Genomic DNA, 17138 nt, shown 5'->3' on the forward strand with positions numbered 1-17138 from the left:
ATAAAAACGCTTCTGGAATCTAGTGATTGAACTTCTATTTCCAGATAAAACACGATGTCGAAATATCAAATGTTACATGCTAACCATTGCCAACATTGACGAAGATGTCATGTGTTACGCTTCCCCCAGCCGGCCAAAGAGTGATTGCCTGAAGCAATGCGATCGATCGTAAGGGTGTCTCAGCCCTTGAAACATTATATGTTAGTTTGCAGTTTGCATTTAGGAGTAATGAAAGAAGCTCTGCACTCCTAGCGGTTAGGATGCGTGTGCAAATCTCAAATTGCCAATCTAGCAATCATAAAATTAAACAATGAACCTCTTAGCTTATAGCCATGTATAGATCATGTTCCTTTGGACTTATTCTACCACCAACAGACCAATCTCAATTGACAGCCATTTTTATACTAATTTCTTAATAGCCTTAGATCTCACTCGGTGATTACTGCGACAGATACAACAAGCTGGCAACTGATAGAATTTCACTACATCAAAGCTTTGGCAAACACTTCTTTTAGCGGGCAGCCATTTTCTACTCAATCCTCTGGCGATGAAAACGTTAGTTGATGAGTAAACCAATCATTTCCTGTTAAAAACCAGTACTCAACCAGATATGCTTCAAGCCATGTTGAAGGATCCTCCCTACTCACTAACAATCAATACATGCGTATCCTGTCATACTACTAGCGACCTATCCTAAAGATACAATTGCACAAAATTTTAGCAGATTTTATGAGAAAGTGTTAGTTTTTTTCCATTATTTACGATAGTTTTTCATGGTCGAGGTGATTTGACTGCCAGGATGTTCCACGATTAAGGTTGCCAACACTTGATCATGGTTAAAACACTTAGAAGAAAAATACATGTGAAATGACATCACTAGTTGCTATAGTTGGTATAGTTGATATCGGCTGTTGTGCTCAAGTTGCAGTATTACGCGTCTCGATTCTGTCTGTCTCTTTGCAACTATAGACGTCACAATCGCTCTTTCACTTAATCTGAGCGCTTTAAGGAAGCATCCTGGCAGTCAGATTACTTCAAACTTAAAAAACAACTGCAAATTATATAAAAATACAAATCTGATAAAATCTATAAAAACTTCTAGTACCCCAGTACTAGGTCTGATCACTATATGTACAATTATTATGGAATGCCAGTGGGTGACTGATTGGTATTAGTGTACCACGCTGAATGTTGCAGTTTCAATCTTGCTCAATGCAAACCTTCTTGCCTAACCTCTACGCGTGGCTTGGCACAGACGGATGGACGGACACCACCATTATTATAGTAAGGATTCTACTTTATTTTACCATATTCACTGAATACTATATTATATTCTACGGACTGTTCTAACACAATTGCAACTGCTTATGTAACGAAAGAGCTCAGAAACGGTGAAGGGCCGGAGCTTAGACTTATACTAATCATCAATACTGGGAAAATTTGGTAAAACTGCGATGCTGGATTTAGGATTTGAGCATTTAGTATCGCTCGGAACAATCTATGCAAAATACATATCGGGAGAGTTCTTGGTATGGCTTCCTTGTTGCTTCAAAAATCCAGCAATCACAATGAGAATGGCAGCCTGTTATAACTTATTTATATGAAAACCAAACTTTTTTTTAGTAATAATTTACGGAGCACTTTATCACTGTGTTTCCATAACACAATTAAGTAGCAAGTTTGCAACATCAACAAGCTCGAAACAGCAAAAACCTGCAAGTCCAGCGAATTTATTTACTCGAAAATTTTTATCAAATGTTTTATGCCTGCGAAAGATGGAAGCGGCATGTATGCATGATACGTGAAAAAATGCTGCAAAAGTTATTCCATTTTAAACATTTCTACACTTCTGTCATTCCCATTTCGAAAGCGCGCAGCTAAGCGTGACAGGAATGTACCACTGTGACCGCCGGCGTGGAATTTCTGTCTTTTTTAACAAAGCGCTTGCATTAATCTACAACATGCAAACACTTAGCGCGCGGTAACTCAACGTGCGCACAACTCCAAATCTGTATCATCCGCGCTACGGAAACATGGTGTATCTCAAACCGATTTGGATAAGGAAGAGGATTTCAGTCCAAATCCCAAAATATCGAAATAGTGCCGAGTACATGAGTGCCTGATTGGATGAATCTCACCGATGATCTATTTGTACAACTTGCTAGTCTATCAATAGAGGTATGACTAGTTTATCGATGTTATGCACAATAAAACATTTGGTATTGTTTATTTGGTAAAAGATGCACAAACGTTTTGAAAAACATTGGTCAATGATATAGAGTGATGTATTCCAAATGTTGGCTACAACATATATAACAAATTTGGTAAATCTATGGTTATATAAGTAGCTTTATGGCTAAGTACAACCATTCTATAGTTGCTAGAGCTAATGCAGATAACTCTATGGCTTGTACAGGTAATTCTATAGTAGTACAAGTAACTAATTGCACAAACATACACTGATAAATATTTCACTTCTCGACACGTTTCAAAATTCTTCAAAAGGGCGATGTAACGCTATATCATGGCAATGTATGTATATATACACGAAATAAATTAGTATACCTTCATGAATGAAAATTTTACGTAACAAATACAAGGCTCCAAATAAAAAAAATGAGTGGAATTTTCCACTACAGCACAACCTTCAACTGCAGATTTTGTTAAGCATTGTTCAAGAGGACGAGCAGAAGTTTTTTTTAAGGTCATTATCACTTGAACGTTGACATTCTGCTATAACTACCGCGAAATTACAAAAATGAGACAATACACGCGTTACATCATACTTAGGGCTGACACAAAAGGGTCAATAAATAAACAAACAGAAAACAGTTATTCGAAACGTTATTATAATGGTACGTGTGAATATTATTTAAAAAATAATGTAAAGCGCAACAAAGACACAATTGAAACTCTTAAAAAAGTCGCCAGACCCATTAAGTCGGTACAAAAGCCGGTCTGTCCAGGCACACAGTAGGATGAGAGTGACACCTCCTTCGATTCTTACGTGGCATATCGCTACATTTTGCGTTATTGAGAATTCGGAAGCCACAGGATGAGGTTACGTGTGGACCATCCTATTCACGCGAGATATTCAAGCAATTAATCAAATAGTAACTTTAACAAAGAAAGAGTTATTTTTAACAGAGCTAAAGTAAATATTTCTCAACCGTCGTTTGGTTTGAACAAACTCTAAAGATAACGAGTGCATTTAAACTTCAAATATCAGATAGCATCAATGGTCAAGTTTTGTTTGCGTGAACAAAAGGAGCACACATAGAGGGGTGCTCTCCAGTAGCTGAAAGGCGAATGTGCGAGCCGAGCAACATTCTTAGCTGAGATGTCTGCAGAAACCCTTTTTCATCAATCCATCTAATTTTAATGCAAACCCTAATGACAATCGCAGACATTGGCAGAGACCTCCGAGTACTTCCTCGCACGCAATGGCAGCCCACTTGTGAATGGACGTCCCATCGCTAGTGGATCAGCCATGATCTCGTTTGGAATTGTTGAGGAAGATGAAGCAGCTTTATAGCTTGTAAGCAAAACCCAACAAAAATTGATAAGGTTGGGGAAAACTTCAACAAATGTAGACCTACATTTGTTGAAGGCGCCTGTACTTATGTTGTTGCTGGACCTTCGCTGCCTAGTTGATGGTGGTTGATGCGGTATGAACAATAGCATCGACATTTCTGAATGAAATTAAAAAAAAATAATTCATTATAACGATGATCTGATATTTATTAACAAAAATCTGTTTGCTGTCAATTATTTTGCAGATCAAGTGAATCCTTGATACAAAGAGCAGATAACTCCCAAAACGTAAACTGCGTTAGCAGCAATTAGCGCACGAGTCAGTACATAAATAGAGGAAACCGAACCAGCCTTAAAAAACTCATTTAATAAAACTGAAGAATTTGCAGTTCAGCCCGTACTGCTACTCGGCAGCGTCGACAGCAACAGATCAAATTATCCTCTCATGATGAATCTAGTATTTAATTGATGTATCTAATTTATGTCTGATCTCTGATGTATTTAATTTTGATATCTCATTTTCATGTTTGTGCCAGTCGGCTATTGAGAGATAGCGGTATGGTAGTATTCAAAATATTGATGGATATCTTCCGTAGCAACAAAAAACTTTTTTATAGACACACATTTATGTATTCTTTCTTATTAATTCAACATATTCGTGATTTTTTTTATTTCGTTTTAATTGTATCAGTATTAATTTACTTCTCATTGTAACCATTAAAACAAATAATTCTTTATTTAGCCATTACTTGCTAATTATTTCACATTTAAACACCTTTGGAGTTGTTCTAGCTTTTTTTTATTAATTTATTTAAACTACACAAAACACTTTTCTCATGATATGAAGTTTAAAAGTTATGATGGTAAATGCTGTATATTAAATAAAAATAAATTCACTACGCAAAGACCTTTTTATTATCCAGGCAGTTACCTAGTATGATGAAATATATCAACAACAATACATCCGTTTGACATGTTTCTTGCATTTTCCAAATTACCTGATAAAAAAAGAATTGGTATGACAAGTGTGGTAGTTTATATAGACCTACGTAGACCTGAAAAAAAGTACGCTTTTGTAACCGGAAGTTGGAGTCTCGAAAACAGACAAATTTTTCAGACAAATAGGCAAAAAACAAACTAGACAAATTTATCAGTAAGTTACATCTTAACGACTAAACCTCTCTTCATACGAATCGAAAATATTTTGCCGAAATACCACATGCTGTATGACGCTCTATTAAAATATGAGGGCATCCAAATGGTCTTGTTACAATTAACAATGAACTTAAATAAAAACACAACCTAAAAATATCGTAAAACTTGTATTTGAATGCCATCGCTATTTGACCGCCACTATTCAAGTTTTTGATTTTTACAACCCAAGTGGTCAATATTAATGTGTCCACAAAATTGTACTAATAACGACTCGATTAAATTAATAACAATTAATTTGTTTGTTGTTTCTGTTCGCATTAAGTTCCGTTCACAACTCAAAGTTTGTACAGTTATTTTGTTAAAACTTTGAATGGAATACCGAAGAAATAATTAGTATCAGGCTGATAATAGTTTCTTTTTTAACGCGGTCTTCATACTTCAATGCATAGTGAGTGCAAAAAAGTTTTTGCACTCATGATTGGATGTGCTACCACTTATTTGAGGCTAAAAATTTGAGGTTGATAATTTAAGGCTATTTTGATTACAAGCAGTTTCTGTCTATTTGTACGAGAAGTGTATACACGTACTCTAAGTGTATACACGTACTCTAAGTGTATACACGCACTCTAAGTGTATACACGCACTCTAAGTGTATACACGCACTCTAAAGTGTATACACGCACTCCAAGTGTGTACACGCACTCCAAGTGTATACACGCACTCCAAGTGTATACACACACTCTAAGTGTATACACGTACTCTAAGTGTATACACGCACTCTAAGTGTATACACGCACTCTAAGTGTATACACGCACTCTAAGTGTATACACGCACTCTAAGTGTATACACGCACTCTAAGTGTATACACGCACTCTAAGTGTATACACGCACTCTAAGTGTATACACGCACTCTAAGTGTATACACGCACTCTAAGTGTATACACGCACTCTAACTGTATACACGCACTCTAAGTGTATACACGCACTCTAAGTGTATACACGCACTCTAAAGTGTATACACGCACTCTAAGTGTATACACGCACTCTAAGTGTATACACGCACTCCAAGTGTATACACGCACTCCAAGTGTATACACGCACTCCAAGTGTATACACGCACTCTAAGTGTATACACGCACTCTAAGTGTATACACACACTCTAAGTGTATACACGCACTCTAAGTGTATACACGCACTCTAAAGTGTATACACGCACTCTAAGTGTATACACGCACTCTAAGTGTATACACACACTCTAAGTGTATACACACACTCTAAGTGTATACACGCACTCTAAAGTGTACCGCAAAAAGGTTTTGCTCAGTTAAAAAAGTTATTTGAACGCTAATATCGACTAGTTCAGCTGTGCAGAAAAGGAGTTGAGATCAGAAGACACATTGGAAAGTATTTAACAGCCAGAAGATAAAAAGGTTTCAAACGAAAGCGACAATCAGAAAGCAACTGGCCGAGAAAACGATGCTAATATTTTTTTCACAAATGTTAATTTTTATTTCAAAATGTTACTTTTGTTTTAAAAATGTCAATTTTTGTTTTTGAATGTATCATAAATATGGTTTTTTTTATGTTACTTGTTCTTGAATATATATATTTGTAGCATTCAATAGATTATTATTATATAACTTATAAACTTGCAGATTTATAGCACATAGTATTTGATGGCATCATAACAGTTATCTTAACTCGCTTTACAATAGAACAACTGCACTCATAAGTTCATAACTCCTCTTCTATTGCACATAAAAAAGTAGAGACATGTATCAGTGTTCCCATGCATGCAGTGAATTATATATATATATATATTCAAATTGTAAAGCAATTTTTTATTCGTCATTTTAAAAAAGCATTTCAACGATTTAAGAATTTGACCGAACTGCATGCTAATTTTCAACATGTACAAATATAGCGAACCACTTTTATGTGTTTTCTATTAAAATGACGACAGTAATTAAAACAAAGTGAAAATTGTCAACATATTGGCAAATTTAATGGGTCAAGGCTGCTTGGCGAGAAGTATCATGCTAACCATCAATGACCCTCTACAAGTTGAGGACCTAAATGCATGTTATTTTCAGTATGCTTTTTCAAAGATGCCAGCAGCAGTTGTGAATTGGCCGAGGAAGTTGAGCGATCAAAGCTATTTTTAATAGTTATTGTCTTATTTTCACAGGTTGCAAAAAGAAATATCGCAATATTGAACTTTTCTCTTTTGGCGATTGCCAAAAATGGTGAAAAGTATATTCGTCACTCGCAGAACTAGATAACACGGCAAAGTGACAGAAAAACACTCTAATCCAGCATCGATATGATGTCTGGTGCTGATACCAGCCAACCTGCCAATGTGAGACATTCATTTCTGTAGCAAGTTTTGAAATGCAAACAATGAAGACGCAAAGGTTAGAACAAGAATCAAAATAGGCAGTGAAGTTGGGAAGAGGTCCAAAACGACAGTCAGGTTCCAACTAGAAACCGAAATAGGCAGCCAGGGCATCCAGACACGAGCACCTGCAGTAGTCTGAAGGAGACAGGTCTGTCAAAGTCTGCCTGCCATTGGCCTACTAGATGGAAACCTTCCGGCTATGGTCTTATCTTAGTTTGTGGTACTGTCAATGTTTACACTGTGGTGGATATCCGAGCTATACGTGTTAGCGACTACAAACCTGGAATGTTTATCCAATGAGAGAAGTCAACATCACAAATTTCATCTCATGTCGACAAACAAGTCTCAAATAAGCCGACTACCCCTCCTTCCAAAAATTAACTAATTTTGATGGTACTATTAACCACTAAATCTGATAATCTGACCTCTAAAATCGCCATCACCGTTTGTCCAACACGTAGTCCAGCTAAGTAAAACTATCACAAAACCAACAACAAAAGAGCAGACAACTTCCATGGTATTTACTGAGAGAATCCGAATATTTATTTGCTGGCATAGCTTGTAGCGGTTAGACAAGAGATGTGATGAGTGAAATAAAGCTGATATACTGAGGTTTCTGGTTGACATGTGGTGCGCTAGTTCCCATAGCCTTAGTTCCTATGCTTATATTATCCCCTACCTGCCAAAGCATGCAATTTTATGAGCAAACTCTGCACACATCAGCCTTGATTGTGGAAAAACAAGTGGGTGCAACATCTATGATGAGTATTAACTAACCAAGGTGGAATTTTAATCCAGCAAGCAAAAGTTCTAGTACCGGCATAGGTTTACCATGAAATCTAGGATAGATGATCTATTCATCAACCTATCAACAAGTCTCCATATCGGTTCTACAGAGGTCTATGACAACCATTTGCTGAGACTTCTAAGGGCATCTATTCCTGACAACAGGACAGAACAAAGCTTGTAATAGGGAGTTTTTTTAAATATAGCTACAGTCAAACATGGATAACTCGGCCACGGATAGCTCGAAAACATGGTTAATTCGAACGGTTTCTTTGGTCCGTTCCCACGTAATGATAAATTGCTATAAATAACTCGAACTCAACACTGTTAATTCGAACTGTTTTTTTGCCCAACGGCTACCGAAACGGTTGTTATCGCTTTAGAAAATCACTTTATTCAAAGCCATAGAGGTAAACCTCATCTTTTCGTAATTCATAAGCGTTGTTATTACCACCATCGGCAAAATAATTTTGTCAACGACTTTTCTAAAGGTTTGGTCAAATTTGATTTATACTGCTATACGATTAATAGCACGGGCTTGCCTGGTCACGCGCGCAAGGATTTTCGCCACGCACATACAAAACAAAAACAGCATGTTGTTTTGTATGTGCGTGGCGAAAATTATTGAGTGCGTGACCCGGCTAGCCCGTGACGAATAGTTTTCCGACGTTGATTCCGTGTTGAATCAACGTCGGAATGTTGAATGTTTAAAACGTCTTAAAATTGTTTTTATTAAACGTATACGTTGTCATAGCTAAAAAAAACTATTCATCGTTTGACCTAAACACAGAATACGTGTGTACATTCAGTAAGTATCCATTCAAAAAGCGTGAGTGATATACAATGTACCGTTAAACCTCGTAAAACTTTTAATTGAACTGCCTCGGAGTGTTGCTCTTAACGAATCCCAGGTAAAGTAAGGGATTTTTCTTTGGTAACTTTTTCTTGAAGTTGCATAAACTTCAAGAAAACTCGGCAAAATTGATTGTGGGTAAAACGCTCAAAAGAAAAAGATGTCTTTTCTTTTGAGCATTTCAACAACGATCAATTTTTGCCAATGTCAATCTAAAAAAAACGTCCTGGCAATAACATCACCTCAAACAACAAACCAATCTCAAGTGATAGAAAAATCTTTATACTTTTTGATAAAAATGTTTTAAACTTTACATTAGAAGCATTTAATTTGAAACAAGCCATTTGTGCTTTTGATTTATTTTATAGTTTGCATATGTACATGTATCTACTAATAAATAAGTAAATACATGGAGTTGTGACAGTGCTCTGATAACTTGAATGCTCTGATAATTCGAACACTTTTGCTCGGTCCCTTGAAGTTCGAGTTATCCATGTTTGACTGTATTTATATTATGAAATCTTCAAATTTTTTCCTAAGTCTTCAGGTAGAAGATATTTTGAATTAGAATTAGCCTGTGATTTTTAGAATATCAGTTCGCGGTATTAAAGGGATACCTGTCTTTATAGATAGAAAACTAAATAACATACAAAATCTCAACATAGCCTGAGGTGATGTGACAAAAGTGACTTTACAGCTATCTTTAACTACCGCTAACAGTGATGATAATAGCTAAGCTATGGAGACTAATATATGCAACATTTCTCATAGAGGTCTCCTAACACATTTACTAAGTTTCCATAGAGTGATAGCTTAGGAACACCCCCATATAGTGCTGCAATACCATCAAGGAAACAGCCATGTTGCTCTCATTCTGTCGTGATTCAGTGTCACTGTTTGGAAATAAAACGTCGGTGCAACGCGCCATCGTTATGTCATGGAAACTCCTTAGTGACCAACGGCGTCGCACTTGCGCATGCACACAAGTTAAACATACAACCTTGACATAAGGCGTAGTATGACCATCGCTGCACTATAGCGCCCTATGGAAACATCCGCTTGTTGCCCGGAATAGCGCTGCAACACTGGTGCAACCAGATGTCGCCAGAGTATTGCTGTATACATACAGATAATAGATATCCAACCCTCCCAATGCATCACCTAATTGCTCAGCTCAATTCCTTCGCGCATTTCCAGCCATGCTTGACAAAGCGCGTAATATGGTCAGCTAAAAAACTCCTTAACAAATGAACTATAAAAATGTTAACTTTTTGACATGGTCAGCTGATCTGTATAAATATTTATGTCAACAATACAATACTTGATGCCAAACATAGCGAATAGTAAACAAAACTTATCATTCACGTATCTCTTGATGGACCGGATGGAAACGATGGTTAGTCGATTTTTGGAAGGTATAACAACGAAACAAAAATTTTTGCTTCGCGGATGTAAGTCTGAATGTAATACTGCCCAAACAAAGAGAGACGATGGCTGAACAGAGGAGATCAGTTACTCAAAGACGAGCACAAGGTAAAAAATGACTTAAAAGGGCAAAAGAAAAAAGCTGACCAATGCTTCCTTTTCCAAAAATTCTGTTATTTATTTTTCTGTTTATACCAATAGTTGATAGTTGATCGATCAATCAACCATATCAACAATTTATTAAAATTGAACACACCAAGGATTGATACCTAATTTTGTGGTTTATAACTAGAAGAGAGTGTATGATATTCTACATCATCAATATCCTGTTCTTACACCAATAGCAATATATTACTAGGCCGTAGGTATAAGCCTTGTTTATGACTTCAATGGTAATAACCTTGTCTATTAGCATTGCTCCATGGCCGATTGGGAACTGGGACAGAGAGTAAGAAGAGAATTTACAGGAACACTCCTGGAGTAAACATCATCTGAGCCAGTTTCCAGCGGGTATACCACTAGATGGCCGTTTAGCATGACAAAAGAAAAGTGGTGTATGCTGTTGCTATTTAATTTATAAGACAGTTTTGACGATGACCACAGGTTATTCTTGATGTAATAGCTATTGAAAGACCAAGTAGACTACAAAAAATAAAAATGTCAACAATTGATTTTTTTGTACGACAAAATAAACTAATAGGAAGCAACTACCGACGCGCAACGTTTATAATTAGAATAAAACTGTCCTTCACATACCTTGCATAAGATTTATTAGTGGTTCGAGTCTTATAAAATTTTCGGAAGTCATTTCTACAGCCGAAGTTATTTCTACAGCCGAAGTTATTTCTACAGCCGAAGTTATTTCTACAGCCGAAGTTATTTCTACAGCAAACATTGTGTGAGTAAATCTCAGGTGTGTCATGATATTGCTTCTAGCGATTTAAAAAAAAAAATTTCTATCAGGTTTTCTTTATTACGTTGCTATGTTATAAAGTATCGCAAACTAATTCTGCTATGAAATCAAAAGTGCTAAATTACAAATTATTGGGATGATGAACGGCATTAACATATCTACCTGACTAAAGAACCTTTTTAGCGATGGAGGAAAAGCGAGTAAATTAGTCTGTTTGTTGATCAACTGCCTGCGGGCGATTTACTCACTTGAACTAGTCACCTATTCTTACTAGTTATCCTATGCAATACTTCTAGCATTTTAAAAGACTTATTCTTCCTGATGAAAATCGCCAGGGTGATTTGAACAATAAAGTTATACCTCAACATACGAGCTTAAAGCTTGTATGTCACTTTTTTCGTATCTCAGATCAAATTTGCTGTGTAAAATAACTAAATGCAAATTAATCCGTTCCTACCCTTGAAAAACTGACCTAAAAACATGATATTTTGAAATTTGATCTTATTCTCGGAACGCATTAAGCTCACATGTCGAGATATAACTGTAATATAAAAGGCCTGATATTCCAATATCCTCGATATTACAGCATAAAGAATATGAAAACGAATGACTAGGCAATGACATCACATCCAGCTAAACAACATCATTGAAAATCACTTGCAGCTTTTGGCAAGCTGACAGAGAGAACAGAAGAATACAGTGTATGCTTACATCTTAGCTCATCTCCCATAAAAGCTCACCCTTGAAAACCCACCAAAAATAAAAAATTTCATAGAAAAACTGACCTCTCCCCACATACCATTATAAGTTAGATTAATCACAACAGAGCCTAAATATGCTATGAACTGTTAAAGGTTTATTATCAAACCATTGTTAAATTTCTCTAAATTGTACTATTAACACAAAAAAACTGCCAAGTTTTATTTGACCAGTATGACTGCGTTCACATTATAACCAGGCGAGCAGAAAAAACGAAATGACTATTACGCCGAGAATGTGCATAAAAGGACGTACTTATTCCACATTTTATATACACACAATTAAATTTTATATTTATATATAATTATATATTACTATATATATTTTATATAAAGCACGGTTGAATTTTATATTAAAACTTTGCTTGCTCTGAACGTTTTAATCACGATCAGGTGTTGTCGATTTTAACCTGAAAACTTCTTGGCAGTCAGCTAACCCCAAAAACAATCGCAGACGATAAAAAATTATAAAAAATTTTGTGCAAGTCCATCTTTAAAGTTCGCTAATATGTATAAATAAACAACAAATATTATTTAGCAAACCAAGTTATATACATGTAGCTGGCTATGATATTTGTATGATAGTTACCTGCGGCCACAACCTGCTCTTCCTGTTCAGATGGCATCAGAGTTCCATCAGCGTTGATTATAAGGGTATTGGCATTTGATTGGTCGGACTCTTCAGCATCCTGATCCACGAACACGATGACATCAGGATTAGTGGAGCTGGCAGCAGTACTGCCTTGTGGGTTGTCATGCCAGCACTTGATATGGGCCTGTGAATATATCTAGACTCATGGAACTACAGCTAAAAGTAAGCACTTTTATAGTAAATACTGGGGCGCTCAGCTCACCCCCAAACTCGCCCCTCTCCCACCCCCCTCCCGCCAAGTCTATGCTTAGCAACCAGAGCCTAACTTGTGTGCAGTTACCCTGATTATGGGAACAGGAATGTGGAAAAAACTTTATATATGACTGTAGACTTAATACTAACTATTAGCACTGAAATTAAGATCAGTACAACTATTGTTTAAGTTATGGCCCCACTTAGTACCATAACTTAGTACCATAACTTAGTACCATAACTTAGTACCATAACTTAGTACCATAACTTAGTACCATAACTTAGTACCATAACTTAGTACCATAACTTAGTACCATAGACTACTACTGACACATGGGGTGTATAGGCAGTTGACCTCCACCTCTTAGGAATTTACTTTTCTGGACTTTCAATTGTCTAGACAACATCCGATTGGCCCATGCGGCCATATCTGCCCGAAAAATGACAACTTTAACCGATATGTTGCTCAAGATTGCGACAGATGACATGTGGGTATTGTACCGTAATTTTCAATTGTTATTATTACTGTTATTAATATTATACTGTATCCTATTGCAGGTATAACCATATTTTACTCTCTCATGTATACTGTATATGTATATTGTACCATATTTCATTTGTTATTATTACTGTTATTAATATTGTACGGTACCCTCTTGCAGGTATAATCATATTTTACTCTTTCACGTATACTGTATATACATATTGTACCATATTGTAACCTAGGAGTATGTGTACGAGACAATATAGGCTGTTTAATGTACAGTATGGTGCTCAATTTACAATGTATGGACATTTTTCAAGTCCCGGACATGGCCCAGCCTGCATCAGTCTGAACAAACGAGGGTCGACTCTATGGATGTTTAATAAGCCAGCATGATCTTGAAGCATGTAATCAGTTTTCGCCTTAGATCACATGCCTAACCAAATGCTTTTTCTAGCATTATGCATTCTTTGTGGTTTGCCTACATTTCATTAGTCATGCCGTGATGTGGAGACAACTACAAAATGACTGTGTCATTCTGCGTCGACAACTATCCTTTCTACCATTTCACAACCAGTTCATTCAAGTTTACAACGGTAAATTTATGAATGAACCAAGGGACTCTCATTAAAAGCCGGTGCTGGTCAACAGTTACGTAAGAGAATGCCCAAGGCTGGACGATACGACAGCTGCAGTAAACACTTATATTCCGCTTCAAACAGCAAATCAAATTAATTAAAATACCGCACAGCAATAAAGAACGTTTCAACTGTAGCTGTGGCCATCTTGTCCTACTCAACAATTCCGTGCTACAGAGGCATGGCGTATGCGCTAGTAACAACGGAGACTGAGCTAGCCAGGGGAACTCCCACGCTCTTAGTAATTGATGTAGAAGCTTGATCAACCACGAGGAGCAATGAATGAAATTCCAAAGCTGCGCTTTTAAATGACTTGCCATATCACGTGAATGCTGGTGCCAACGGTATACGCTTGATATAGCAGAGGTCACTGAGCGTAGCTCCCATGTTGGCCTCAAAATAGACTCGCAACCTGTGACTGGAGAAATGGCGACATCTGAAAAAAATGTTCTCAATTGGTACATTGAGCCAGTCGGTTTAGAATTTAGCATACAAAAAATAATTTGTGCAGAGTGACCCGAAAAAATGAACTCGCAGTTCTTCCTTAACCCTTTCATTCCTAGTCTTTTATATAGAACCAGATCCACTGATACCGCACTTGAATACCCTAGGACACTTAAGTATTCGCGGCATCTAACTTTCGCGTTTTCGCGAAGTCATCATCACGCGAAAAATTAATGCGCGAAACTAAACTATCATAACGAACTAGCGAAAATTCGAAATTAAATAGCTATGTTCTACACAGGCCTGTATTCACTGGTTGCAAGTTGGGGGGCTAATGTTAGACGACTAGTTATGAACATCTGGGGTGTGGAGAAGGAGGGGGGGGGGGTGCTGTAAGCTCCCAACAGGTTTCTCTTATGTAGGGCCTCAGCCGGGCCTCTCACGTGAAGTTTTAAAAAATTTTATTGGCAAGTATCAACATTTTTCTATTTTTTGAGATTTGCTTTGTTTTAGCTGATGTGACTGACAAAACGTTTTAAAATTAAAACAGGCAAAACTTGTATGCAGTTAAAAAGCTCAGAAAGCAGACATCTTTTTTTTAAGCGTTTTAACAAAGATCATTTTTGCCGATTTTATTTCAAGTTCATTAAGTAGGATATGGGCAAGCAGATGTTTGCTAAAACTTGATATTTTGCAAACCTTTATAAAAGTCGTTAACAAGAATATTTTGCCGCTGATGAAGATAATAATGACGCCTAAGAACTACTAAAAGTTGATGTTTGTATCTATGGCTTCGAATAAAGTGAAATTCTACAGCGATAAAAACCTTTCTATAGCCGTTGGACTATGAAATTCCTAAAAAGTTGGGGCGTCTTAGCCGGCCAGCTGTCCAAGGGAATACGGCCCTGTAGTTCATTGATATCCACAACAAAATCGTGATATTAGAAATGCAGATAATTTTGTGTGTGATTGAGCTCATTGGGAAATTTCTAGTAAATTCGTTAATACACCGAATGAGCAGCATGGCAAAGCAAATTAAGATAACAAGTTTTTTTGGAAAAGCCAAGACAAACGAAGAAGATGATGATATCAGTTTAGTCACCGAATTTGTAACTGATGAGGATGAAAGTCTGGTAGGTGAAGTCATACAATTAAATAATACTTATTGTAGTGATGAATTTTACTGCCAACCAAAAACGATAACAACCCTCACCAGGTCCAACCATGTTATACAATTCTGGTTGTGATGTTGGTTGTTATCTATTTTCTTTTTTATGAGACATGTACTGTATTTGATTTTTGTTTAATTTGAAATATTGTGAACTCAAAACGTGCCATGGCCATCGCTTGCTATAAATACTTGAGATCTAATATTGGTACCATATCGGTCCCGACGGAAAGGACCGAGACGTCATTGATAGTCCAAGAAACAAATGGCAGCAAGCGATCACGTTGAATTATCGATTTCTGCCATACATTTATACCTGCGGGTTACAAATACAAACTAGTCGCAAATATAAAAACTTTTTTTACTAGAGGACCGGACCTGAGGAATTTAATTTGTTTGTTCCCCTGTATTTATTTTCACATCACTATATTTTCGCACTCATCAGAGCTGCGAAATTAAGTTGCAGCGAAATTAAGTTGCAGCGAAATTTTACTCTGTGTGCTACTCACGAAACTAAATACTAGCGAAATATAAGTGTCCTAGGGTAGCACTCCTTTTGAACGGAACATCATTTGTAAAGCTTTTGACGATGATAAGGAAGAAAAACTTACGCAGAGTACCATGAAACTAACTTGGAGTCATTCCTTAACTTTGATCCCTGGGCCCGACATGGGATGGGGAATTGTCCTCCCACCTGATTCGACGCCACCTGATCCTAAATTTGGGAGAGCAGTTTCACTTCGTTTTGTTGCGCTTTCCGTTTGGCTTTCGCTTTGTATGTTTTCTAAAAGGAATGTAATTCCAATGTTTCAATTCGATTGGATTAATAGTTCTTTCAATATCGCCGAAATACTGAGAGCGTTTTTACCCGAGCAAAAATGAAAAATGGTTGCTGATAGGAAATTAGTTTCTAATGACACGATGATTGAAAGCACCAAGTCAATCGCAACATGTAGAGGCAACTCCACGTTGATGGGTATGAGTGGGTTTCAACGATCTCGTGCTCCCAGTTGATGATAAATATTTTTCGCAAAAACTGTCAAAAGTTAAGGAATTGCGGAGTTCTTATAATATTTTAAATCAGTTGTCATTTTTCGCTGAATATTCGTTGTAAAACAGTTGATCGTGAGAGACAATGCTTTAAATTTATGTTGATCTACTGATAAGAAAAATACTATTCAGTAGAATAGACAACTCCACTTTCCAAATAAAAACATCTATGAAATCACTAATCAATATGAAATACCAAAATTCTATCTGATTAACGATATCTAAGCTGGACTCACTCATAACGAATATGACCGATAGTTACGCATCGTAAAATATTCCCAACCTACAGTAGGTGCACTTTACCCTAATACTGGCTCATTGGTTGACAGCCCAACTACGAACTACTAAGTCGGTAGGAAGAATGTGGCCATGACCCCTGAACTAGATCCATCTACTGCACAGTGGTATGCTCTGCTGGATATGAGGAAGACCAGCACGATGTTTCTATCATCAATAGGTTGTAGTCACCCAGCTTTGAACTGGTGCATTTTCATCTCTACGTTGCCATGATGCGGATTTGGAATTGTGCGCACGCTAAGTTACCATGCGATAAGTGTGTCAACGAACATTTGCACGATGCGGTTTAATGTGGGAGCATCGTTAAACTCGAAAATGGGTCCTGTGCCGGAGGTCATAGTGGCGCTTTAGAACCTGCTCTAACCGAAACAAGAATGAACTGGAATAACT

At 36.9% G+C, this 17138-nt stretch overlaps 1 protein-coding gene across 2 annotated transcripts in view; it reads right to left on the reverse strand.

The window, feature by feature from the left end:
- Positions 1-17138, reverse strand: part of LOC137408430 (zinc finger protein 652-B-like) — an 81238-nt gene that overhangs the window by 23089 nt on the left and 41011 nt on the right. For both annotated transcript variants that reach the window (XM_068094957.1, XM_068094958.1), the window contains exon 12: positions 12413-12599. In XM_068094957.1, the coding sequence (XP_067951058.1) occupies positions 12413-12599 (187 nt within the window). The remainder of the gene's footprint in view (positions 1-12412; positions 12600-17138) is intronic.

The sequence above is a fragment of the Watersipora subatra genome, chromosome 11, assembly GCF_963576615.1.
Source record: "Watersipora subatra chromosome 11, tzWatSuba1.1, whole genome shotgun sequence".
Lineage (NCBI taxonomy): Eukaryota > Metazoa > Bryozoa > Gymnolaemata > Cheilostomatida > Watersiporidae > Watersipora > Watersipora subatra.